The 26747-nt window shown below is 38.8% G+C and overlaps 1 protein-coding gene across 1 annotated transcript in view; it reads right to left on the reverse strand.

The window, feature by feature from the left end:
• FBXO15 (F-box protein 15) overlaps positions 1–26747 on the reverse strand; it is a 27564-nt gene continuing 817 nt past the window's right edge. The window contains exons 2-11 of the mRNA XM_010578002.1: positions 26641–26745; positions 22960–23079; positions 20933–21037; positions 17049–17291; positions 16565–16774; positions 14516–14645; positions 12042–12124; positions 10683–10828; positions 3855–3979; positions 1–270 (exon numbers count right to left, since the gene is read on the reverse strand). Of these exons, the coding sequence (XP_010576304.1) occupies positions 1–270; positions 3855–3979; positions 10683–10828; positions 12042–12124; positions 14516–14645; positions 16565–16774; positions 17049–17291; positions 20933–21037; positions 22960–23079; positions 26641–26745 (1537 nt within the window). The remainder of the gene's footprint in view (positions 271–3854; positions 3980–10682; positions 10829–12041; positions 12125–14515; positions 14646–16564; positions 16775–17048; positions 17292–20932; positions 21038–22959; positions 23080–26640; positions 26746–26747) is intronic.

Below are 26747 nucleotides of genomic sequence, written 5' to 3' on the forward strand. Positions count from 1 at the left end.
TCAGTAATTTGTTCCATACCAATTATTTACCTTTTTGGTGCTTATATAAAGCACCAAACTAACTATAAAATACTCCTTGGTTTCTTCCAACCATACCAACTCAACACGGACTTTACCCTCTGAATCTGCATAGTATGTGGTATAGGTACGACCCAGGTAGTCATAAAGGCCGGATGCCTCGGAAGACAGTTCGATGTAGACTGGGGCACTGAAACACCAGAAGGGCTTTCCAGTTTCATCCAAGAGAGTAACATCCATCACAAAGCAGTCCTACAAAAACAAGCAGAAGAGATTATTTCCCTATGCCATGGCACAATAAGTAGATCTGTCCTGATTTTAGGAGAAATATCAAGGGTTCAGAGAGCAATTTTTGGTATGAAGGCTAAAAGCTCAAAATATAATTGATAGTGCTCTACTGACTACTGCAAAACAAAAAATACTTATTTAGAGGTTTCCTACAGAAATCAAAATTGCAACCTACAGACATCAAAAACTCTGCTACAGGAAGTAGTACGGCCAATCTAAATCAGACATTATTTCTTGAACATATTTTAAGCCTTTAACATCTGTGTTTCTCAATTATTAGTTAGCTTACCATTCAAATAATGATAGTCCTTTCAATATGAGAAAGAAACCCACATTTAAACTCAGGTGCTAAACTTGTGTGAATGCAGAAATGTTTGCAAAGATACTCAAAGACACCACCCCCAATGCAGTGTACACACACAACAATTACCCTTATATGCCAGCTATAAACAAAAGGTATAGAGCACTTTTTGAATGGCTGCAAGCTTCAGTTCCCCAAAAGGTAATACTAATATATCTTTCTACCCTCCAAATAATTCTTCCTTTTAAAAATTCTTGAAGGTATTTCTTTACAACACTACACAATTACATCATTTGATAATGCTAAAGTCAGGATGCCAGTTCTTGGGTACTTGCAAACTGATGGTTTGACACATGCCTTAAAAGCATATGGGTTGTGTGTCATTGTTAATACCAGTTGTTACCTATTCTTATGAGTTCTGAATCACTAAATAAATCAGTTTATCTTAATTATGCTGTATATATGCATTACTTCCAGCAGTATCATATGCTCCAAAAGCATAAACAAACCAACATCACATATTCCATGCCAAAAAATTAATTAGGAATGCTTTATTTCACTGTACTACGTAGTTGTGCTTCCATTGCTTTAACATTTCTTTCACTATTACTGTACTTCAGTCAAACCATACAGAGCAGATGGCACAAACATACAAGGTAATGCGATACATACAGTTTTCCTAAGTTTTTTACTGTAGACTATGCTAAAAATAAAAATTTCAAACCAAAGCTGACGATCATTTAATAACTTATACAAGCTATAAATTTACTTGAAACAAGAAATGATTACTATTTTGTGGTCTGACATCCTGCATATCAAAGGCTAATTATGAAAAGTAAAGCAGGGTGGCCTTGACTGTTGGGGGGGGGGGGGGGATCCCATGTATTTCCAACTATCTGTACTTCAACAATTAGTTTTTTATAAAAAATACCCAGAAGTGCTAAAAAAGCTTTTCTTTCTTTTTTTTTTTCCTCTCCTTAGAGTATTGGACAAAATTCAAATAAATTCAAAGTACTGGCATGTTCTGCTGCTGTGGCTGATTTTATTTGGCCTTCATATGTTTTAAGAGTTTTAGAGATTTATGTTAAAAGCCAAAGTGAATTCTACCCACAGCTATGTGTTGACATGTGCAATCTCTCACCACAAAATGAGGGGTTTAAAAAAAAAATTTATATTATTTATTTTTTCCCAGAAACAAATATTCAGTATAACTTATGCTGTAAGCACATAGGACAGAGCTAAACTGAAGACTATAGCCATAGCTCTCTGTTTCCTCTGACAGTTAATTTACCAGATTTTTATGTGCTACTCATGATTATTTTCATGGAAGAAAAAATTCTGCCAAGCAGCTATAAATCATATAGAATCATAGAATGGTTTGGGTTGGAAGGGACCTTAAAGATCATCTCGTTCCAACCCCCCTGCCATGGGCAGGGACACCTTCCACTAGACCAGGTTGCTCAAAGCCCCATCCAACCTGGCCTTGAACACTGCCAGGGATGGGGCATCCACAACTTCTCTGGGCAACCTGTTCCAGTGCCTCACCGCCCTCACAGTGAAGAGCTTCCTTATATCTAATCTAAATCTACCCTCTTTCAGTTTAAAGCCATTACCCCTTGTCCTATCACTACCTGCCCTTGTAAAAAGTCCCTCTCTGACTTTCCTGTAGGCCCCCTTTAGGTACTGGAAGGCTGCTATAAGGTCCCCCCAGAGCCTTAATTTTCTGATACCTGTCCAACACGGCATCAAGATTTCCTACCTCCTATCATATGCTTTTCAAGCAAATGAAGCATATTCTGTAATTATGTACTAAGATCCCACTAACTTTAAGCATACAAACAGTTCTAATGAAATTAATGGGATACACAATAAAAATAAAACTAATTCAAGTGAAAATTTTTCAGAAGCCTTAAAAAAGCACCTATTCTGCATTATGGTTCTCAATGAACATTCATGGCAATTAGAGAAAGATGGCAAACAATTCCCTTAAAAGCATTTTCTTGTTAGCTTGAATTCCTTCTAATTACCAACATACAGTATTTTTATTAACATGCATAGGGGAAGGATTTTTTCTTCTTTTGAAAACAAACACACAACTCAAAAAAGTTTAGTACAAACTGAGAAAAAAAAAACCGCAAGTGAACAAACTTGTCAGTATGCAAACAAGGAACTTGAAGAAAAAAAATTGCTATGAGCAATTAGAGGGAGGACTGAATGGCAACTGTAATCCATGCTCAACTGTAGCTGATGTTCCCAACAGATACTAGTACATAAAATTTATCTTAAAACTTAGTTATATTCCTCATTGCATAGGAAAGCTGGCTGATGCTATAAAACAAGTATGTGAATGTCTATGAGCAAAGTATTACGTTATCAAACAGTATTCCATTCCACACTTATGCAGTATTAGCAGAAATGACAGATTTATTAATTTTTACTTTTTTCAAAGTAAGTGCCAAATTGAAATCAAGTGTTGAACTGGATCATTTTTCAGTAGTGCTTAAGTTACATTTATCAGAATTTTTGGTACTTCTGAAATATTCATGCAGCTGAAGTACATTTAAAAATATATGCCTTCACCACTATTGCAAAATCTACAGAACTACTCTCAAACTTTCTTTAAAGTAATTCTTTTAAGAATTTTATACAAGAGAATGAGTGATAATTCCTCTAAAATACTGTTAATCCAGCTGACTCATGTACATGACTCAAGAGCTAGGTGCTGACTGCATGAATGTGGACTGTAGTTTCTGCCCGCGTCCACTAGCATTTTAACATTCTCCAACAGCTTCTAACTTTCATTGCACATACATGCTACAACAGAACTGCAGAGTATTTTCCCAGGGGTTCAAGACTTATTGCCTGCAAGGAAAAAAAAAAAACAAAAAAACCCAAACCAAAACACCCCCCACACACAAAAAGCACATCTCCAGTACATATTTTGTCCAGCGTTTCCAAGCACCGCTGGTCAGTCACAGCATCTTTGCTGAGTGGAAAGCACTGGAGTCATCACACATGCATAATGAGTCTATCATGTAATCTAGACTCTAAGACAGAAAGGACAGAACTTTTTTTTTCCCTGAAAATTCACACTGTTTTTGCAATATTTGAATTGAGTTTTTTTCCTAGTTACAGACACCTTCCACAAATAAAAACATTTTTTTTAAAATTAGCATATTTAGGATGCATAAACATAATTCTGTTTTGAGATAAGCATTTCCAGAAACAAAAAGTATTTCTGACTGACCTTTACATTGCCTTTAAACACATCTGTTTCCCAGGATAAGCCAAGTGTCCCAGCGAGAGGCAAGTGCTTCTTATTATCCTTCAAGCTTATAACTGTCAGCCTCAAATACCCGTTTGCAATGTCACCTGAAAATATTAACAATATATAACATTATACTACTACAAATCAAACTAAGTACACTGTAAATGTTCTCTCTGTTTCTCCCTCTGTCTTTAGTTTCCTCCCACTCACTAATAAGGAACCCTGACATACACCAACATCTAGATATCAAGCACATTATAAAGAATTTAAGTCGCAGTTCAGGGCTTTGATTCTGTGATCCACAGTAGAAGCAGCAGCTAAAAAATATTTGGTATATTTGAGTATAAAAATCTGAATGCCACCTAAAGGACTTACACAAGGATGCAGGGAGTAAATTCCATGTTCAATATTTCAATTTCATGCCACCAGTGCCTCCATCACTGCCCACTCCTCAAAAGTCAAGTTCAACCCATAACGTATGAAATAAATTATGACATACCCCCTACCCTTTGTTTTTTTTTAAATCTCTCTGCTCTGTCTGGTAATTCATATAACCCTGTTCAACAGGGTATAAGGATACCTATCAATCCTCCCTGGAAAAGGATATTGCATCACTTAAACTGACAAGCAGTATGCCTTGATTTGAATCAAGTTTTTAAATTATGAATTTGTTCATTTTTTAAACAGCTTTCCAAAGGCTCACTTCCATTTTTTGACAGAATTATTAAGATTTCTTTGTGATTTTTTTTTTTATTTTATTACTACATATAACTGTATTTCTTTGGTGTGTCTTTGTCATGTTTTAGGCCCAGCTGGCAACTAAGCACCACATGGCCACTTGCTTAATCCTTCCCCTGCCCTGGTGGGATGGGGAGGAGAATCAGAAGAAAAAGCTAAAAAATCCTGGGTTGAGATAAGGACAGTTTAATGACACAACGCAAGGAGAAAAGAAACAACAATAATACTAATAAAAATATATAAAGCAAGCGATGCACAATGCAATTGCTCACCACCCAGAACCCAATGCTCAGCCTGTTCCTGAGCGGCAATCTGTCCTCCTCCTGCCCCGGCCAGTTCCCCCAGTTTATTTACTGAGCATGACATCATATGGTATGGAATATCCCCTTGGCTAGTTTGGGTCAGCTATCCTGGCTGTGTCCCCTCCCAGCTTCTTGTGAAAACTAACTCTATCCTAGCCAAACCCAGGACAGTATTCCTCTCCCCCTAGAAGAGACCAACTTTTCTTAAATGTTCTTTTTTCCCTTGCTATCGGAGGAGGAAAGTTAACCAAGGAGTCCAACTGTCTAATTATAATTTGGGATACATCATAACAAACAAGATCTCTGACTACAAAAAAAAAAAAAAAAGCATTACATCACGACACAAGCAGATTTGTTTGTAAGACACCCCTTAAACAAATTCCCTTGAACAAGACATACTCTCTTAAAAGAGCAAACAAAAGCACTGGAGACCTCAAAGGAAAAAAAAAAAAAGGAACAGAACTATGTATCTAGCACTTGCAGGAGACAGACAGGAAGGAAGAGAAGGAATTCCCAGGAAAATACTGCTTGTCAGGATTCAGTAGCAGGCCCTGGATGGTAAGATAATAACTGAAGAGGTTTGTAGAGGTTTAAGATGCAAGTGGCAAAAGTGAAAAAAAGAGAGAAGTGTTTTGCCTGTGGTTCTCCTTCAATCAAGCCCAAGTAGCACCATGAGGCTGAAGACAGAAGCAGCAACATCAGAAAGGCTGGCTTTGAGTTAAAAAGCTAAAGCCTGTGTGAATAAGCAGCAGAAGCCTTTGCGTGGTGGCTGCTGAGGGCAGACAGCTGGATGCCAAGTGACAGAGAAAGAGAGCCCACAGTTTACCAGAGAAGCCAGAAACTTCTCTGAATTGGTACTGTGGGGCCAAGCAACTCCCAAGAGATGCTTGGCCACAAACCAATGCTGGAAAGACATCACTCACAAGCAGGGAGTCCAAAGAATACTTACTGTGTGGAGGAAGCATCCCAAAAAATGACAGAGGACAGAATCAGCAGGTTTTTCAGCACAGACACTGTCTGGAATAGGAGTGTGAATACAGTGAAACCAACATGACTATGCCCAGGAAATATTTAGTATGGTTGAAGGAAAATGCATCACTACAGACAGTGATACCCACTGTCCTTGCACTGAAGTCCCAGGGAACTCACTGAAGAAAATGTAAGCAGAATTCACTTTCAAGATCCAGCTCAAAGTGCAAAAAAGGCTATTAAGTTGCCTTTATGGTTCAGTACCCAAATGGTTCAGTTCCAAACCTCAGTTGCCTTTATGGTTCAGTACCCAAATGGTTCAGTTCCAAACCTCAGTAAATCAAATCCAACGACAGGATTTCATTCAAGATAAAACTATTTTAGATAAATAGTCAAGCTTTACTGAGTGAACATTGAAAGCCTGCATTTAAAGTTGAGCTTTTTTTATACAAGAGACTTTAAACAATATCAGTCAACAATCATTTTTCCCAAAGGACTATTCAGTTATCTGCAATTCAAATTTGAATGCAAGCAGCTATTCCTCTTGCTCATTCAAAACAAATGAAAAATTTAATGGAATAAAAACAGATTGAAAATAAGCATACTGCTAATAAATTAATGAAGCCCAGAACATCACTACTATTGCATGGCATTTAACACAAACTGCTGCATTGCTAGAGGGGTCACCTGGCTAAGGTGTAAATTATAAATCCCCTATTGCAGTTACTTCTTAACTTTAAGCCAGAATGGAAATAGGTGACACAGATCAGGAACCTGAAGGCTAATTATTCATGGGTTAGTTAATCCAGTCTTTATAATTTATTTTTTTTTAAATATAAAAGCTCCATTGCAGTCCTCATATCCAGCAGAAAGAAAAAGCATGCCTAGAAATTAGCAAGAAGCTGAAGTGTTAAGTACTGAAATCTCCCCTTTCTCATCCCAGTCAGATGAGAACAGGAAATTAAAGGGCAGACCAAGCTATATTAAACACACCAAGGAAAACATAGAGGAAGCAAACTCATCTAGAATTTGTTTCATTGTCCCCTTATAGTATCTACTGTCCAGGATTTATGCAAGACACGTATAGCAGCAAAGCAGCCCTTTAATCAGTATAGGTTATAGGGAACAAGTATTTCCAAATAAAGGGAATACCAATATAGAGAACAGATATCATGTAGACAAACCTCAGGGGAAAGAAACAAATAGCCCAATAGTTCAAAGGCACTTATTTTAGCTAAAAGCCAAGCAAGTTTGTTTTGCTAACCGAGCCTTTGTTGCAAGTTATAATTTGATTGTTATTTTCACAGGGAAGGCTGTACTTAACACTAATTCTGGTGGCAACAACCAGGCTTACCATGCTGAAATGGTCATTTTCAAGGTCAAGCTAAAACATTTCAAATACATGATGTGATATTTTACAAACAAATCTGAAAAGTGCTCTAAACACACAAAAATCACCCCATTACGTTTTGCAAGCACAATGCACCAACTTACATCAACAAGGAATAATACTGAAAAGCCAAAGCTTAGACTACCATATGGTTACAAAGCTATGCTTAAAAGTTGAAAGCCTAAGTAAATACATTTCACGAATGTTTAATAAAAAGCTAGTATTCATGGCTTCTATGCAAAAAGCCTGTCACAGCTTCCTGAAAACAAGAAGTTTTCTAATACTTTCAGTTCACCCTACAGTATCTGTCAACAAGACCATATTACCAATTCTGTTTAAATGGAAGGAAGCATAAAATAAAATGCTAAACCCCAGCCAAAACAAAGTGGCAAAACAGCTAGTTACTGCAGTGCAAGTATTAATAACAGAAAAAAAAGAGCTGAAGCCATATATACTCCATCCACTCGGTTCAATGAAGTGTGATAAAACTTTTTTAATTTAATGTTAAGAATTTTGCAGAAAGAATTGAAAACAGAGCAGCAAAATGAAGCACAATATTAATGAACAATAACAGAAAATAGGCAAAAATAAAACATGCCACCATTGACATGTCTGTGGTGGTGTGCTCCCCGAGCCGCAACCTGACCTGTATTTCCCATAACCCTGCTCAAGGGATAACCACCAGTGGTGGTCGTGATGGATGTGTCTGGTCGTGATGGCTGCATTCCGCTCAAAGCGGATTCAGGGGAAGATGGGTAACAACTCAATAGCCAAGGGCTAAATCTGAGCAATGCACCCACCTAACCACAGTGCTGGTCAATGTCCGACTCCAGCCAAATTTGGAAGAAGCTAACATCTGTAGTCGGTATGCAAATAGGACTGTAAATCAATCATCTTACTCCATAAATAGTGGACACCCCAGGGCCTGCTGAGCTCTGCACAGCAGCGGGCTGCGTGTCAGGATCTCCCCTTGAGTAGGGATGCCTCTCAAGGTTACTCCCCTAGGTTGTGAGATTCCTTGCCACAACAGATTCTTGGTAAGTGATTAACAGCATGCTAAACTTTGAAATCTCAGCTAAGTGATGTAAAAGATCAATGACACATATATAATCCTTTAGACGTAAACCATTGACCAAGTCTGGGACTAAGTCTGGATCCAGCCACACCTATACTCCCCTCTGAGAAGGAGTTTAGAATGCAAGGGGGTCCTTTCTGAACCTCATGACTCAATGGGAGGGTCTCCCTGACAGTTTTGTCTGACTCTATCCTCTATGCGGTAAATATAAAGTGAATCTTGCCGTCAAATCTTGTTAAACCACTGTTGCATTTACTATCAAGCTTTGTTAAATCACTGCTTTATATCAATAAACATATTGCTACTTCTCTCTTACGAGTGAAGTGCGTCACTCCATCCGCGGCAGTGTCACATACATAATTTAAAATAAATCTGGATTGGGTAGAGAATTTTAAGAAGTAGCAAGACTTCTCAGTATGTCAGAGACCTCCATGCTTCAGAGCCCTCCCAGAGAATGGGACAAAGAGTATCATTAGAACAGAGCCTAAAAACAAAGCACAAACCATCAAATACAACCAGACTGGATACACCTACACTGTTGGCCACATTCAGAAACACCATGTTTACTAGAAAGGGCAAAGTGAACAACAAACTACCATGAAGGTATATGACAGCAGCCAGCCATAAACTGCCTCACTACATCATTTTTTAACACAAATTATGGAGGAAATCAAGCATTTTCCAAAAGGAATTATTGTGCAAGTACATGGAAGGGACTAGATGACAAACAAGCTTATTGCCTGCAGAATCATGGCTTTAGCTGGCTGATGTCCTGTGAGAGCAGAATCTAGCGGCTGTCACACAGCTGAAGGACACAAAACCGATACAGTTCAGAAAACACTCGTTATCATAAAACAGATTCTCTAACTAGCAAAGTGAGATGGCATCACAACTATAGCTCCTGGACACTTGCTACAATTTGCATAAACATCAGCTTAATCTTTAACATAAGTAGCATCTAAGTGGCAAAAAAATGATACCAACAAAGAAAGTATGCCAAATACTGCTTTCTCTTGTATAGCTGTATTGCTATGAGCATAAAATTTTCATTTTAGAAAACAAAACATGACATTCACCTAAAAAAAAACCAAAACAAGACCAAAAACCCAACCCTCTGGCCAATTGACAGAAGAAATTTTTTTTTTTCAGGTATAAAGAGGACTCCTGTATTGAACAACACCTCAGGAAAAATTTCTGTTGCTACATGGATAGAATTTCACAGAAGTTTTACCCTAATAAGTATCCCTTTATTTCAAGCTTGGAGCTTTTCGGGAATCTGAAAACATGTTTCAAATTCAAAGGACTAGAACACTGCACACTGTGCACGAGGCTACAGTCTAAATGACAGCTCTTGGAGTAATGAAATACAAATTTAAAAAAAAAAAAGTCATGGGTAAATTTGTTCTAACACTGTAAAAGCACTCAAGCCTGATAACAGTGCCCTCTACTGTTTTCATCAAAAACAGTATTTTCTGAAATCAACAGAAGGCTCAGTAGTAGTTACCAGAAAAATACTGGGGAGCAATAATTAATTTAGAGTTTTTAATTTTAATTGTTTAATTTTAAGTTTAGTATTTTAATCTGTTTCTGCTGACAGAAAGACAGCTGTGTAGCTATAGGCAGGGCTGTGCTGAAGTTAAAGTCAAATGAGAGATCACCAATGTATTTTGCAAAACCCTAGTAAGAATTATTAAGTTGGGCTGTACATGAACAACAAGGATAACCAATCATGTCTCATTAAAAGAAATGCTAAGAACTGAAAAAAGCAGCATAGTTAAAAACAATCACTGAACTTATTACAGAATGAAAGGATGTCAAAACACACAACCTTAAGTTGACCTAAATAAAAGCTATGTATCTTAAAGTTCACAGTACCTTCTATAAATATATTTAAATATTTAATCTATCAATGCACCTGAATTATACTTGAGAAGAATTCTATGGAAATAGGTCTCCAAAATGTATGAGGACAAACTCACTCTCCCTTACAGTATACAAGTGGAAGGAACATCAACCTGCACCAAAAGCTCTGCCACTGCATTATTAACTCAGCACTGAACCAAACGAAAATATCCTGACAATCTGCAGAACTTATATCTCAGGCCTGACACTATGTCAATGTAATAGCAGGCAGACTTCATACCGTGCAAGCTTACAACACCACACAACGCACCATGCCGATACAAAGAAATCACACAACAGACAAAAAGATAGCTTACTCTTAAAAATCCATTGCAGTTTCTCCCCTTAAAACAGAGATACTGGATATAAGAGGGAAAACATAACAGCAGGGATCATTTTAAAAACAGATATTACTGTTCTGCCAACTATACCTTTTCTGCAAAAGAGGCTCTTGAATGTTCCACACAGGTAGGTGCAGCTTCCACCATGCATATCAAGATGTAGACTGTAGTCATGCAGTCCATATTCTGGGTCAACATCATCCAATACAGGTTTATTAGGTGGAAGGGCATATTGACTTTAAAAAAATAATAATAATAGAATTAAGCAAGGGGGAATGACTTAATAGAAAGATATAGTAAATAGCTCTACACTGAGACTATCACCTTCGGAGAGGTTATAAGAGGGGAAAAATTATTAGAAGATACAATCTTTCTTCTCTATTAATGCTTTTGAAAACCAAACATCTCTAGTTCACCATGCTTCTTTTAAGCTGTCTAATGCAGTGTCTAATACTTCTGATCAGCTGTCCAGCTTAGCCAAAGGCAGAAAATATGGCAGTCAACTTTAAAAAGTACATCTGTTAAACTCCAAAATATGGACTTGTTTACGCAAAAAAAAAGCATCAGCTTATGAATCTAAAAGCCAACTAGCTATAGACTTCTCTGCAATACCAGTTATTGAATAATTTTGCCTGTGCCTAACCTAAAAGAGAAACAACTGCACACAAATGACCAGAAGAACCCAAATCCCAGAGGCAACTGAGAAGCTTCTACATCGGATCCTATTTGGTAGTGAGGAAGATTATGTTAAGTCTTAACCTTCTGTGTAAAAAGAGCCATACTAAGTTATAATGGGTACATAAGACTACCAGTAAATACAACAGTATCTGAGGAGAAAGCTGAGGGGGTGGGCTGGGGGGAAAGTAATTCCACAAAGTCATCCTCTAAAGCTAAAACCCTCCATCTTTGTAAACAGTTTACAGTATATGAACAGGTATTATATTATACCCTGCAATATACACATATACTCAAATACTTCATAGGAAATCCAGCTAGTTTTTCAATAGGACTGAAAGATAAACGCAGGCACCTTACCAGTTTACTAGAATTTTTTTCTCCCCTCTTACACAGCTAAAGATTATTTTCCTACTTCCTAAGATGTCTCCCTCTTTTCTAGGTCTTTCAGATAGGAAGAGGGAATAAAAAGACTGCTTGTGAAAAGGGAGAAAGTATGGGCAGTGTATTTCTAACTTTCCCAATACAGCAAGCACTAGTACACTTGTATGACTACAATATCTCCTTAATAGCCTAACAATGGTAACATTTTAGGATGAAAATACTTCTACAGCTTTCTATATAGTTACGCATAACTGTTGTTTATATTAAGCAAGAATAGTTAATTACTGCCTAAATACAAACCTCTTACCAACAGCCAATTTTAACTGTAAAACTCAAAGCTTTATTCAAAAGGTTATCTTTATTACCCACAAAGGAGAAACCAAAACTTACACAGTAGCAGAACCCAAAGTGCTTCTCTCAAGAAGCTGATGATAATGAAGACTCGCCATAACAAAAGCAATTTCATTTTTCTCCTGAAAAGTTAATTAAAGTAGATTTATTTTCATCTGGAAATACATTTTTTCACAAGGTCTTCCTGAACATTAAAATTCATAGATAAGTGCTGCTGCTTATTACTCTGCCCGTTACTGTAATAATGTTAATAATAGCTTGCTTTAACACTTGGACCCCTGTAACTGCTACTGGTTTTTCACTAGAGTACAGAATACATGTAAAAGATCACAGAATTTATGTGTTGTGGGGAAAGGGAGGGAAACTAGCTATGCCAGGGCAAAAGTTATCAGCAGCAATCCATGAATTGTACTTCTCTAGCTTCTACTTACCACTTTAAACTGGATACCTAAGAGTCAAACAGGCCTTATTCCCAGCTACTAAACACCTAAGCATCAAGCTTTTTCATATGTAAAGAACTGTTTGCAAAGAGGGCTAACATCAGTGAGGAATACAGAGCTATTCAACAGAAATATTGAATTTCAAAGTAAAACCCCAGATGTCTTCACCAGATTACATACTCCTGGGAAAATGATAAGACATACCTTCTATAGGCCTATGTAGCTCAAAGAACACTTCAGAGCTCAGTGAGAGAACTAAACAGAGCCAAAGGTATCTATTTACTCCAAGAACACAGAATGATAGGATTTCAGCTTTTTGGTTTTTAAAAGAAAAATGCATTCTTAACTCTTACATTTGCAAACACATAAGTCAATGGCAAAATTATTCACTGCCGGCAGTCTATTACTGTCCTGAAAAGTGGGCAAGTATTGTTTTCATCTCTCTGGGTTACCAAACAGAAAATGACATCCCTTACTCCAACTTTTTTTTTTTTTTAGCTACTCCTGTACTTTTGTAGTGCAAAATTACAGCTATAAAAGATAAAATGACAGAGATTTATCAATCACATAAAGTCTCTCAGTCTTTCTCTATCAAAATACCAGAAGGCCCATATAACCTGTACTTGGCTGTCAAAACTACTAGCATCAACAATTTCTGTTACACAGCTAAGCTATGTGCGAAAAAACAAGATGTGTGGCATTTACGATTATTAAACCCATCTACAGTTAACTGCCTAATGTTACTCTGCTCACACAGAGCATAAGAACAGCTGTTCAGAAAAGTAAGCAGGAAAACTACACTAGAGTGAGGCACTCGATGCTTAACAACTTTGTGGAAATTCATTATGATTGAACTACTACCAGGTGCTGAAAAAATTCTCTTTCCAAGCATGGGAAGGGGTAAACCGCTAGCAGGACTATAGGAACAACACCACAGGGACAGCAATCTACTAAACTTCTGAAGATACGAAAGAAATGGCTGTTCGCTTATCGGAGATTTTCATAGATTGAGACAACCTGTAATAGGCTCACGCAGGTCAGCCAGTCTCAAGTTTTCTAGGAAATGGACACCTTTAAGTAAGAGCGAAACAAATATTCCTTCTGTGGTTTTAAATAATTCCTCTGGTGATTGTGCAGATTTAAGGTAGCAAGAGTTTCCAGCTGGAAATGATCACAGCTTAGAGCAAATGTTCACAGGCTCCCTGAGGCAAGTTCCTTGCCAGTGCCAAATAATATAAGTCTACATCATTAGCATGGCTGGGGGAGGAAGAAAGGGCTGCTACCTCTGAATTCAGTCCAAGAGCAGAACACCTGAGACAGGCTTCCATAGCACCTAATCGTATCCAACTTCAGGCAGACACCTAGGTCCCAGTGTATTCTGTGCAAAGACGCAGGTTCCTTTAGAGCAGAAGTCTACTTCAGATGTGCTGCCCTGCTCTCTAAAGACATTCATCTCTACACAGCCCACAGAGACTAACCCCTTAATTTGGACACTCAATACCAAGAACTGAATATCCCCAAAAGGGCATGGTTTACAGCATTCCTACTGCTGGAGCAGGATACAACTACCTGGTGACATAGATTAAAGGAAACAACGAGCAAAGTTGTCTCGTGAGAATTCATCACTTTGAGTGATAGGGACAGGGCAAGGCCTGAGTCAGGGGAAGAAGCACATCCCTCCTCAAACCATTCTATTTAAAATGTCTTTAGGATATCAAACTTTGGCATGTGAAGACTGCAAAATAAATACAACTGAACACAGAAATAAGATCAGTACAGTATCTAATATACTATGATACATAACTGTTCTTTTAATTAGAGGTGGATTTGTTGGGAAAAGTAGATACTCCTGTGACAGCTCTTTAGAATACAATAAATCATCAACTAGCTGTCCCTACCTGTATTTTCTTGTTGTTAGTTTAGATAAGATCTTTCAAAATCCAAAGAAAAAAAGGAAGATGAAAAAAAAAGAAAAACCGAAAACTCAGAAAACTCCCCAAACCCCAAAATACAAGGCAAAAGGATCTGTTTCTTCAAGTCATAATCAAGTATTGAAACAAAATGTTATCCTACCTTCCAAAGTCCTACTAAGAGTCCTGGATTCAGACTGAAGAGCTGGACAAGCTTATCAGCACCAAGTGCTACACTACTTTCAGTCAGGTTAGCAAGATGGTATTCAGCAATTAAGGAACGTCGACGAGGTCTTTGAAAAGAACACACAGAATGTAGCAACAAGACTATGTGTCCTTATTTATGTAGGAGTTCAGCCTAATTTCATTTTTAACTCTGAAGTCTGACCAACAACACATGATGAAAACAGTTTTGAAAGCATTCAGCATGCACAGCCATAAACTTTACTTCTGAACAACTACAACATACTAGCAGGATCTCAACAGCTAACAAGAAAAGAAACAAAAGCCACCATAGGATGGCCTAATATACTACTTAAAAAAAGAAGAAAAACTTAGATGCTTGCCCAATATTTCAAAATAGCCACAGAATTACTTTATAATTTGTTCTTAATACTATGTTGGTACTAGATGGAGTCACTGAACGTTTGTCAGTATGAAGCAAGCTACTAAGAAGGTAAATTCTTCCTCCACAGAAGCAAAATTCCAAGGAAAGGATCAAGCTGTACATACAATAAATTAAAAGCTTCTGTTAGAGGAAGCTTTCCGTTTTTTAGGAAATTACTTCTAGATTTTGCCTGTAATTAAAGTGATTTAGCTCCATAACACCCTTCAACTAAAGCTCATACTTCACAGGCGTTCTTATCAGCAAATGATGCATAAAAAAGAGCAGAAAGCGGAGTTTGCGTTACCTGTTCAGAATGGAGAAATAACTCCTTCTAAAACCCTTCACAGACTTAGGCTCTTCTATTCAAAACTGTTCCTAGATTTCCCAATAGTATCGCAGTAGTATCACCTACCACTACACACTACTAGGAAGACAGCAACCAACAGGAACTTTGTCACATTACCTTGAACAGTAAAATTTGGGGCAGGGATGGGACATCAACCCTTTCCATCTTTAAGTCAATCAGGCTGGTATAAATACAGGGACTTTCCCAAAGTCCCTGCACTAGCTCCTTATAGTCTTAACATTCTGATTAACATTCTGATATTTGCGAAATCATGACCTTCATGTATATTCACAAGCTCTAACAGCTTATGACTCTGTGAAATAAATACACTAAATGCCTGCAAGTTTTCTTCTACTATTTTCTACATATGAATCATCATCTTGGTAAAATAACTACATTTCCCACACAATTTGACTGCAAGACTTTGTTTAGCTGACTTTACACAAAAGGTTTCTTTTGATTGATTTTTTTTTTTTTAGGCAAATACTTCGCTTCTGCTTGAGGAACCGTGGTTTTTGTATGTGAACAACCATTCTCTCTTTTCAGAGCTCTACTGCTAGGGGTTTTGCATAAGAAGCAAGTAGCTGATACTGCATATACTAAAACAACACAGAAGACACAGATGTGGAAAACTCCTTGACAGCTACCAAATACATACCTACCTCAAATACATACTTTTAATTTAAACAACTTTTCTCAGAATATAATGCCAGAAAAATATTGTACACACTTGAGTTACAAAACAACTGCCATCCCAAATTGTGCTTTTTTTATATGCATGTACTTGCACAAGCAGCCAAATACCAAGGTCCCTAAATTCACATACACACTTATCAGACAGAAAAAAAATAAATGCTATTAACATAGATTACCTGATTGTAGCCACATAAACATTGAAGAACTGTTCCAATCCAAATGTCTCACATTAAATTCTCCTAGATGTACATGTTTGTTTCATGCTCATTTGTATCTATACCTTAGATTCAGCTTTCCAAGGCAGGACCTATCAGTCTCTATCTTACATGCCAGTAGCTACATTAACCTACGAATTAGCGTCATAGCTCACTGGATTATATCTGCTTCTTGCTAAAAAGCTCTACCAATGAAGAGAAGGACATAGGCTTTGGAAGAAATACTACATAGAGGCTTTCTAAGAAAGAACGAACTTGTTAAGCCACACCAAGGTCAGACTGTTCCTACAGACACATTATCAACCAGTTACACCAAAAACCCCTCAAAAATCCTATGTTAAAACTCACCCATTCTTGCTGGGAGCTTGGCTTTGGTCAGGAAGCAATGGTATAACTCCAAATAGTTTTAGGGTTGACAGGCTATCTAAGCATGGCCAATTTGTACTATACCAAAGTATAGTAACAGATGTGTCCTTAAATGATAGCTTTGCCTTCTCCGTTATGTGTTCCTTTCCATTTTTGTCCTTTAGAACAATCATCCAACTCAAGCCAGAGGCTCTGTTATTTAGGAATCGAGAGGGGAGAGGGGTGTTTAAAAAAAAAGATTTTCAAGGTGACAAAATTTAAACTATGCTTCCAACAGAATTTTTAAATTTCTACTAACTGCTACTTATGTTTCTCAGCCTAGGTCATTTATAGGCTATCATCGTATCTTCCCATTATGATATATATTTTATAGCTCTATTTCCATATCCCCCCAGCATTTCCAAAGCCATTAATATTCTGTACATTGTTTTCAAGTAAACATCTTCTGTAACAAGGCATTGCTTACTTCATAGCTTCTTTGTTTTTACATGGAAGACCTGTATAAGGATCTACAGGTTTAACAAGTCGCATTACTCTCGTTTTGACAGCAGCTATTTGTTTGAAGATGTATTCTTTCTTCCAGTACCCAGGCTTTCTATCATGTAGAGCAGCACAGCCCAAGGAAACAGTTTCTGTTTGTTCAGACTTCATTTTCCAAATTGTCCTTTTTGGTTGAAAACAAATGGAATAGATTTTCAGCCAGATTCCACTGAAAATAAAAATAGAATAAAGAGGAAAACCACATAAATTTCAAGAATAGTTACTTAATTATTCTTATATGCATGTCTCAGCTACCGCTGAGCATAATGTTAGCAGAAAAATAAAAAGTCCTAGATTATCAGCAAACTGGGTTTGATCTAAATCTAACTTTATAGAATACCAGAAACTGTAGCCTCCTAGATACTCATCAAGAAAATGCAAAGGCACAGTTGTACACTTTTCCCCATTTTGACCTTCCAACAGCTCATCTGAGGTCAGTTTCCCTGGTGCAAACATGAAGGCTCAGGAACCAAAAGATGCTAGATGTCAGCATTTCTCATGGGCTTACTAGATTATCTCAAAGAATATAGAATCTTTGAGTACATCTCTTGTTCTGGATTATACATACCAAATGAGATCCACTTACAACTTTCTGCTCTACCACAGGAAAAAAAAAAGTTATTCAGTTAATTCTTACAGTATGCCAGTAAGGTTGACAAACATCTCAACTACATATACAGAAAATGTTTGACTAGTGCTCTGTAAAGTAGGATCATCAGATATTGGGAACTTCCCACTGTTTTACGCCTCTCAATAGCACACTAGAGTATTTGGTTTTTTAAAAGCCTTTTTTCCCCTTATGCTACTACTTCCTTCACAGACACTCACAAAAGCAGATTTTAAAAAAAACAGCAAAACAAAACAGTACATATCAGAGAAAGCTATCATGAGGAAACAAAGAAAAGGTAAGTCTTGTCTGTCTTCCTGAAAACACAGGATCCAGGATGAAGCTCAGAAACAGCACAGGCATACTCAGCGACTTAAGTGAAAACCAATTAAGATTAATCAGTTACTTTTGAAGATTCCACCTCAAAACAATGATGCATCCTCCTCACACAAAATCAGCTAGTGGAAAAAGTGTTTTAATACCTCTTACCCAAACAAAGACAATCTGGACCCCTCAAGTTTCTCACACAGATACAGCTGAAAGCGGGGTGGAGGAGGACAATTAGAATCCCCTACGTTTGGTGGTGGTACCACCGTCATGTCAATCCCTTCTGCACTCTCTTTTGAAAAGCTCAGGGAAGAGATGTCTTTTTGAAGAGATCAAAGAAACATGCAACAGGAATGATGGGTTCACCTCTTTCCCGTGAGGAGAAAATATGAGATCACATTTCGCCCCCACAGTATCTCTAGGACAGTTCAGGGAATACTGAGTACAAGAAGTTACAAGAATTCAAACAACAATCTGTGAATAAACGTTTCCAGTAAGTTTTCTAATTTTAAAGTGCTAGCCACGCAGTCTACCTAACTGCATGAAAGAAAATTAATAGCAACAGAAATAAATTCTCAAGAGAAATTATCTACTGTTTATCAGCAAGATTACCTTTACCAGTCCTCGCTTATCCCCAGGCAAACTTACACTAATATGCTTTGTAATGCGTTTTTCCCCTCCTTAAAGCATTAAAGCATTCAAGGACTGAATCCATTCCACACTGCCTCCTATCTATGAAAACCACTCTCACTTCATCAGCTGCTGAGAATAAGTCCTCACACGCCGAGAGCCAGGCTCTTTGTTACTGATGCAAACGTACTCAGGAATTTTGCAAAAACCTTCCAGCCTGCTGCTCTGCAGATATATGTACAATCTCCCACTGCCATTTTTTGAGTCAAAGCTGTTTAAAACACAGACCCATAAACAGAGGAGAAAAAAAGGGGGGGACTTGGAATCACAAGCGTTTAGGGAGGTATCACTGCCCTTTCATCCTCAACTTCTGAAGAATTCAGGACAGACAAATGAAAGAGGCATCCAACAGGGAAGGACAAATTTGTCTCTTTCATAGCAGAGTACATGACACTTCTGCCTCAAAGTGTTAAGTATAATATTCATCTCAAGGCCTCTTATTGGACTTTGTTACAACAAGCCAATCCAACCCCTCACTGCTAACTTAAATGCCAGAAACAGACACGCACCATTGTCAGTCACCACTTGACCACAATGGCACAAAGATCTGGGCAAAGCAAAAAGATCTTCCCCTGTGCTCTGGCTTCTCACTTCCCCTTATACAAGCACCTTCTGCTGGAGATCAAAACCCTCAGGCTTTCAGACAGACCATCTATGTGAGCTTGCCACGCTGCATGACAGGAAGGCTGGAATAATACCACATGAGGCATGTCAGTGCAGAACGGGGGGTCAGAAACATTTCCTTTCCTTCAACAGTTACATCGCAGACATCAGCGCCAAGGAACCATTAAAGCACAGACATTATTTGAAAAGCCCAAAGACAAAGCACTGCATTAGGCAGCACAGATATATCACGATGAAAGCCTGATGGTCCTGCTGCATCAAGGACAGCATCCTGTACATCCAGGACAGCAGAAATATCCTCAAAAAGATACTCTGCCTAAAAACCAAGATCAAATTTGTCACAGAGATACACAGGGACTTCAAGTAAAACTTCTGTTAATTCACCACAAGATTCAGGGACTCAAGAAGGTCCACGGAAATCCAGCAGGAAGAACTGACCTGGTCCCACTGAACCAGTCAGTCTCCTAGATAAGGGAAAGTATCTCTTCCTTGAATCCCACTTGTGCACATATAGTAATCTCCATCGACATTAGAAAATGGAAACAGACATTGTTGAGATGGAAACAGATGAATCAGCTTCCCTTGAACAGCCACAGTGATTTTATCCTACCTTACTATCCTGAAGTAGAAAATGCATATTAAGATATATAATCTGTGTCAACTACACAATTTTTATCTACATGCACCTGCTGACAGCCTCAAAAAATAAATCTGGATTATGGCCTTCCCTTTAAATTCATCAGTTCTAAAGGTGTCAATGCCACTGTTAACTGATCCACTGTACAAGTTCTGGCAAAAAAGTGAGAAATGGATGAATACCAGATGCAGCAACTTCCTATATAGGAAGACATTTTCTCATTTAAACAACACTAACGCAGCAGAATCCTAGGGAAAAAAAAAAGGATACCCAGATGTCCTAGTTATCACATACCAACCAGGGTCTCTCCTCTTGATCCTTTCACAAAATTATCACGATACTGGTAGGAGAAATTTGTGAACTCTGTATAAGCAATCACGTACAAAAAAAAAAAAGTGTCAGTATTTATCTTTGCCCCTTTTGTTTTCATTTAGAAGTCACCAGAATTTGACAGAAAGAGCAACAGATAAAACCCACTAGTGACTCACTTGACTAAATCAAGCCCTCTGCAAAAACCTGATGAAAGAACTAAATAAGTAGGACTTCAAAACTGTGAAAGCTATGACAATTCTACAAAGCCACTGGCTACACACCACTAAGAATTGCCTGAACCAAAAAGCCTGTGCAGGTGCATGTGAATGCAAACAAATATATGCAAATTTTACAACAAAATAAATGCTAATAGCAACATTTCAAAACACTGTATTTAGTTTTCGGCTCATAACTCCCATTAAACTTAACAGGGCTCGCACAGCTAGAATTCCACACAACACATTGTACTGTGAGCTATGCAGTACATTTTCAGCAGAGTAATTGCCAGTAGGTACATGCATCAGTGCTCTGGCATCAGTGAAACTAAATTAGAAAGACTCATAACTCAGGTAAACATGATTAAGGCTAGCACTTATGCTTCCCTCTTCCTTACTTGTCATTGGCCAGATGATAGAAGTGCTTATTCACACAACCAACAGACAACAGGGACACAGCATCCAAATAGGAAAATATCTTTATCAGCATTTCTGATGGCAGGCTGGAAGAAAGAGAAACACCATTAGACTTGCCTGCAAACTTCAGAAGTGACAATGGCAAAGAATTTAAATTCCAAACCAGAGCAGAACCAAAGAGATGGAAACTATCAGCTTGTAAATACACAAATCAGAACTCACCTGAAGAGTTAATTTGCAGAGTTTGGGTCCCGATTTGTCTCTCTGATATAAGACATTTGCTTAAAACAATTCACCACAACCTATTCAGGTGGCACAGCACAATTACATAAAAAGTTACGGGTTTGCATTTTCCTTAAACTTTGGTAACTTTAACCCAGTCTGACATGAAACTACCTCATTCAACTTCAGTTTCTCACTGCTTGTACCATGATTTTAACACTTAGTCCATAACCACCGGCATTTGCCAGTACTGTGTATACTCACTCTCCTCCTGACTGTGGAGTCAGGTCTCAGGATGCACCAGGACAGAAATGTCCTAGTCAGACAGTGAGATCATGCTCCACCTCATCAAAATCTTCAAACCATCTGTGCTTAGGAGTCTCATTCAGTTTTCATTTATGTCAACAGAAAGATGTGAACTTCAAAATAAAAGCTGAGTGGCATCTTGAGAACATTAATGTTTCTGTGCATCTGTAAGGCTGCCTGAAATGCAGGTGCCAGCCTAATGCAAGCAGCACATCATAATTTGGACATGATCCACCATAATTTTTGTATTAACAGACAGAAACCTAATACCCTTTGAGTAGTACCTGGTAACTGCACAGAGTTTAAGAAAAGATGCATTTTATACTCCACTTTTTGGAACATGAGAGTACGGTAACATCAAAATCACCACTGAAAATATTAGCTGCTGTGAAAGTCCACACCTCAGCCATGTCTCTTGTCCATTTACCACTGTGTCACTGACAACACCTGCCCATTTATAATACTGTATTCCAGAAGCACACAGCTTTCACGCCTAGAATGACAGTAACACCAATAGTCCAAGGTTGGTATTAAAACTCAGAATTTTAATTGCACTAACATAGAGGCGACTGTGCCAAAGCTTGCACAGTTATTTTATGAAATAACTCAAACACTGTACGCCCAAAGCAGTTAGTGCATTTATTCCAGAGAGAATTTAGAAATGATCCCTCAAAAAGCTGCAAGTTAGCTAAAATAATATGCTTGATCCAGAATTCTCAACAGTAGTTTTTACAACTGTATTATTTTTTCTTTGAAGGAAGCTGAGAGAAGGGAATTTTTTTTTCTTTTTTCTCGTCTTTTACACCAAACTAACGGCATAAGGGACTGAACTGGCCATCCAATGGAAAACAGAGAAACAACTACACAGGAAGCTACAAAAAGTATAAACCAAAGCAAATTAATTAATCTTTCATGTAACATTTTTAGATTATTTTTTTTGGTAGAAATGTAACTAATTTTCAAAAAGAAAACAACTCATGATTACATTGAAAGGGCCCTTTCACTGTCAAACAGGAAGGGAAACATTTACCTTGTGGCAAACATTCATCAGCCACTTTATTCCTCCCGCCTCATCCTGCTCCACCATCCTAAGCCTCTCTACACAAAGCAACAAGCATCAAGAGAAACATCTGAAGTTTAACTCCCAGCTGGCTTTTATTGAAGTAATACAATAACAATTTTTGTTCTCAAGGAACAACACAGCCCATGACTTGCAAAGGAGTTGCTGAACACTTTGTATGACTTGGAAAACCTACATCCTCCATATGAACTTAGAAAGGGAGGTGAGGGAGAACCATACCAGAAAACTTTAGAAGGTCAACATAAGATCACAAAGTATGCCAGGAAAGCATACCTTTTCTTTTCGACCCAGAACATGTGATATGGAAATCTCCAAGGTATGAACATTACTGTAAGCAGTCAAAAGATGGCTGATAGTCTGCAAGGGGTCTTCCACTCTTACTCCTAAAGACATACTCACCTCTCAATGCACAGATTAGGTTTCGGTTTTATGGAAGGTGTCAAATACAGACTTTTAATTCCAGCATTTACAGTTTCAGAACATGCCCCAGGCCTGGCAGCAAAGCTCCTTGACCTATTTCTAAAAAAGAAAAGCTCTGAGGAGTCACATCATCACAAAATGAAGTATGCATACCGTGCACACCTAGACACCACATCTCAACTGAGACAGGATTCAGGGAATATATCACATGGTAATTCATTATTACCAGTTCACAAATTTGAACAATTATCACCAGGTTAAAATACCTGACATCAGGAAGATGTCAGATTTAAACTCATAGGTGTCTCTCCTGTGATTAATCTCCCACAGTAGTCAGAAGGGAATAGTGTCACACCAGCAAATCAGTTTGAATCCAGTAGAGATCTATTAAGGTTAGACAGCTGCACCACTGTGGCCACCACAATCAAGCTCCAGATAGGCCCCTTCAGTAAGTAAAACTCACTGATTAATCTTCTGTTTTGCAGCATTACTCCAGGGACATTTTTGAGCCATCCAACTTTGCCAAGCTCCTAAGAGATACCAAATAAAACAGTACCTTGAAACTTTCTCAAAAACTGACAAGGCTCAAAAAGAATTCCCTTGACTACACAACAGAATCACATTTGAAACAAAGTTATAGTCTCATGTCAGATTTTCGCCTCCTAAAATACTTGCAAATGTGTGAGATAAGTGTTAGCATCAACAGGCAAGATGGGCATCAGTGTTTTTATTGCTCATTAACACACAACAATTTGGACAGAAATTACTCTCTTTTACTAAAGAAAGCAACTTTGCATATTTCTAACACAAATAAATTCTTACAATCCAACTGGCCACACATTTTTTCCAAGATTTCTGCTAATAAGAACTTTGTAAGCTGTAATTACAAATACTATCATTAAAGCATATAGAAATATTCAGATGGAGTTTTGGTCTTAATCAAATCCTTACATTTCATACCCACTGATGCCACCATGCAGGCAGAGCTCCCCATACACTCTATTAGTGATCGTTTGTATAGCCAGCTGACTTTCCAACACCTGGTCAACCCAGCTCTGGGTTTCTAAGTAACCAATCCGTGTTAGGGGAAAAAAAATATATATGTAATTTTGAAGTACATGGGTACCACATACATTTAATGCACACTCTTCTTAAGACTGGTTTATGCGCAAAGAAAAACAAAAAATGGGAGAAAAGTTGCCCAGCAGAGAAAGACCTGGGTGTGCTGTTTGACAGCCGGCTGAATATGAGCCAGCAGTGTGCCCAGGTGGCCAAGAAGGCCAATGGCATCCTGGCCTGTATCAGAAATAGTGTGGCCAGCAGGAGCAGGGAGGTGATTGTTCCCCTGTACTGGGCACTGGTGAGGCCGCACCTCGAGTACTGTGTTCAGTTTTGGGCCCCTCACTACAGGAAAGACATTGAGGTGCTGGAATGTGTCCAGAGGAGGGCAACCAAGCTGGTGAAGGGTCTGGAGAATGAGTCTTATGAGGAGCGGCTGAGGGAGCTGGGGCTGTTTAGTCTGGAGAAAAGGAGGCTGAGGGGAGACCTGATCGCTCTCTACAACTGCCTGAAAGGAGGTTGTAGCGAGGTGGGTGTTGGTCTCTTCCATCAGGTGGCTGGAAAGAGGACAAGAGGAAATGGCCTCAAGTTGAGGCAAGGGAGATTTAGGTTAGATGTTAGGAAAAATTTTTTTACTGAGAGGGTTGTCAAACATTGCAATGGGCTGCCCAGGGAAGTGGTTGAGTCACCATCCCTGGAGATATTAAAAAAGCGAGTGGACAGAGTACTTCAGGACATGGTTTAGTGGGCATGGTTCATGGTTGGACTCGATGATCTTGAAGGTCTTTTCCAACCTAAATGATTCTATGAGTCTATCATTTCAGCTTGCATGTCAATCACTGGTAGACTAACAAAATTAACAACTACAAAAAAAGTAACTGTATATCAAATACACCCTGAAGGTCAAGCAAATGTTTTACTCATGTATTATTATCAAGAAGTACACTTAGATGATGAGATTGTAACAAACTGCATTTTTCAAAAGCTATTAAAGGGATTTAGAGACACAAGTTGTGTTCAACAGCAGCAGAACTACCACTGCTGTATCCTTCTGGGCAGCACATCCCAGGCTATTCTGCCTGTATCTATGCTGAAAGCACAAAGATACCTAGTTTGGGCATACCCTACAGTGACATACCTACACAGACTCCAGGTACAGGAGTAATTCAGATCAGGAGCTGGGTCCTGGATTTTACAACACACTTTACCTGGTACAAGCATAACCTGCACTGCCTATATTCAGTCCTTCTTACTCTCTTTTTAACCACTCCATGCACCCCCTTTTCTTCACCCCAGGAAAGAATTCCTGAAGTGAGAGAAATGGTGCCTACACATGCCTTGAAAACTTCGCCATAGTATCTACCACTTTTGTAAGCTTCGATTCAAAAAAAGTATTGAATTTTTGCATCTTCTAAACAAAAAATATTCTCAAGGTATGAAGAACAGCAAGTCCATTGCATAAACTATTCTTCAAGTATTGCATATTTGAAATTAGTATTAACAAAATGCTTTTACACAGCACTGACAAAGCTTGCTTGCCCAAGTTAAAAACTGATGACAGCTGTTACTCCCCCTCTTTAGAGACTTCTAGTAACAACTGAGATGCTCTTGCTTAGAGGCACAACAACCTCAATTGCCATCTCATTAGCTTTCAACTTGTGCGACTCAGTTTTGTACCAGTATTTTCACTTTCATACCCTGTACTACTTGCAACATGGCTATTGGTTTTTTGCTGGTCAGGGAACAAATCTATTTCAAAGAACATATAGAAAGTTGTAAGTAGTGACAAAACCTGCCTCCTCCTCCAAATGTCAAAGCATACCTGGGGATAAACAGAAATGACAGTAATGTTTTGACATTTGTTTTTTCTTCCTCAGCTAACAATTCCAAAGTCTTTTAAAAAGCTGGATGTTATCCACTCGATTTCCAGGTTAAAAAAAACGGGGAGAATCAAACAGCTATGAAACCCAAGGTTGTACAAATGGGTTGGCAGACAAACCCGCTTTGTCAACTTTGCTTCTAAGACTGGTGCTTTAAACTCTTGGAAGCCGAACCTGCGCTATAAGAATTAAGCTAACCACACCTTCCACGATGAAATCCTCCCATTTATTACAAAGGCCTAACTACCCTGAACATATATGCATGAGCCACCAAGCTAGCTACTACTTCGTAGACGGCCTACCGCTTATCACACTACCTCCTCTAAACTCAAGCCCATACCCAAGTTTAAGCCTCACTACCCAGACAGAAAACAACGCCTTAAACCTAGGCCTTCCCTACACCTGGGGACGCCTGTGTTTCCTACCGCAAGGCCCGTCACCTTTACCGAGACATCCCCCTCCACAGGGCTGGGGGGAGGGAGAGGAGAGCACCTCGGCCATGAGGGAGCAGGCCAGAGCTGTGGCAGGTTTAAGAGCTGGAAACCAGAGCCGTAAGGCAGGTGGAAGGCGTTTGCCAAGGGCGTTAAGGAAAAACAACAAACCACCCGCCACGGGCAAGGTGGAAAAGGACGAGGAGAGGCAGCTCTGGGGCGGCAGAGCCCTGCTCCCCGCTCGACGCCCGCCGGCGGCCTCTCCTCAGGCCGGGCAGGGAGACCGTTACCTGGGCCCGGCGGAGGCGACCGCAGGAGCAAAAGGCCGCGGCGGCCCGACCTCGGCGGCACCAGGGGAAGCCGGCGCCACGCTGCGCCCGTACCGCCGCAGGGCCCT

Source organism: Haliaeetus leucocephalus, unplaced genomic scaffold (genome assembly GCF_000737465.1).
Source record: "Haliaeetus leucocephalus isolate CR32 unplaced genomic scaffold, Haliaeetus_leucocephalus-4.0 Scaffold587, whole genome shotgun sequence".
Lineage (NCBI taxonomy): Eukaryota > Metazoa > Chordata > Aves > Accipitriformes > Accipitridae > Haliaeetus > Haliaeetus leucocephalus.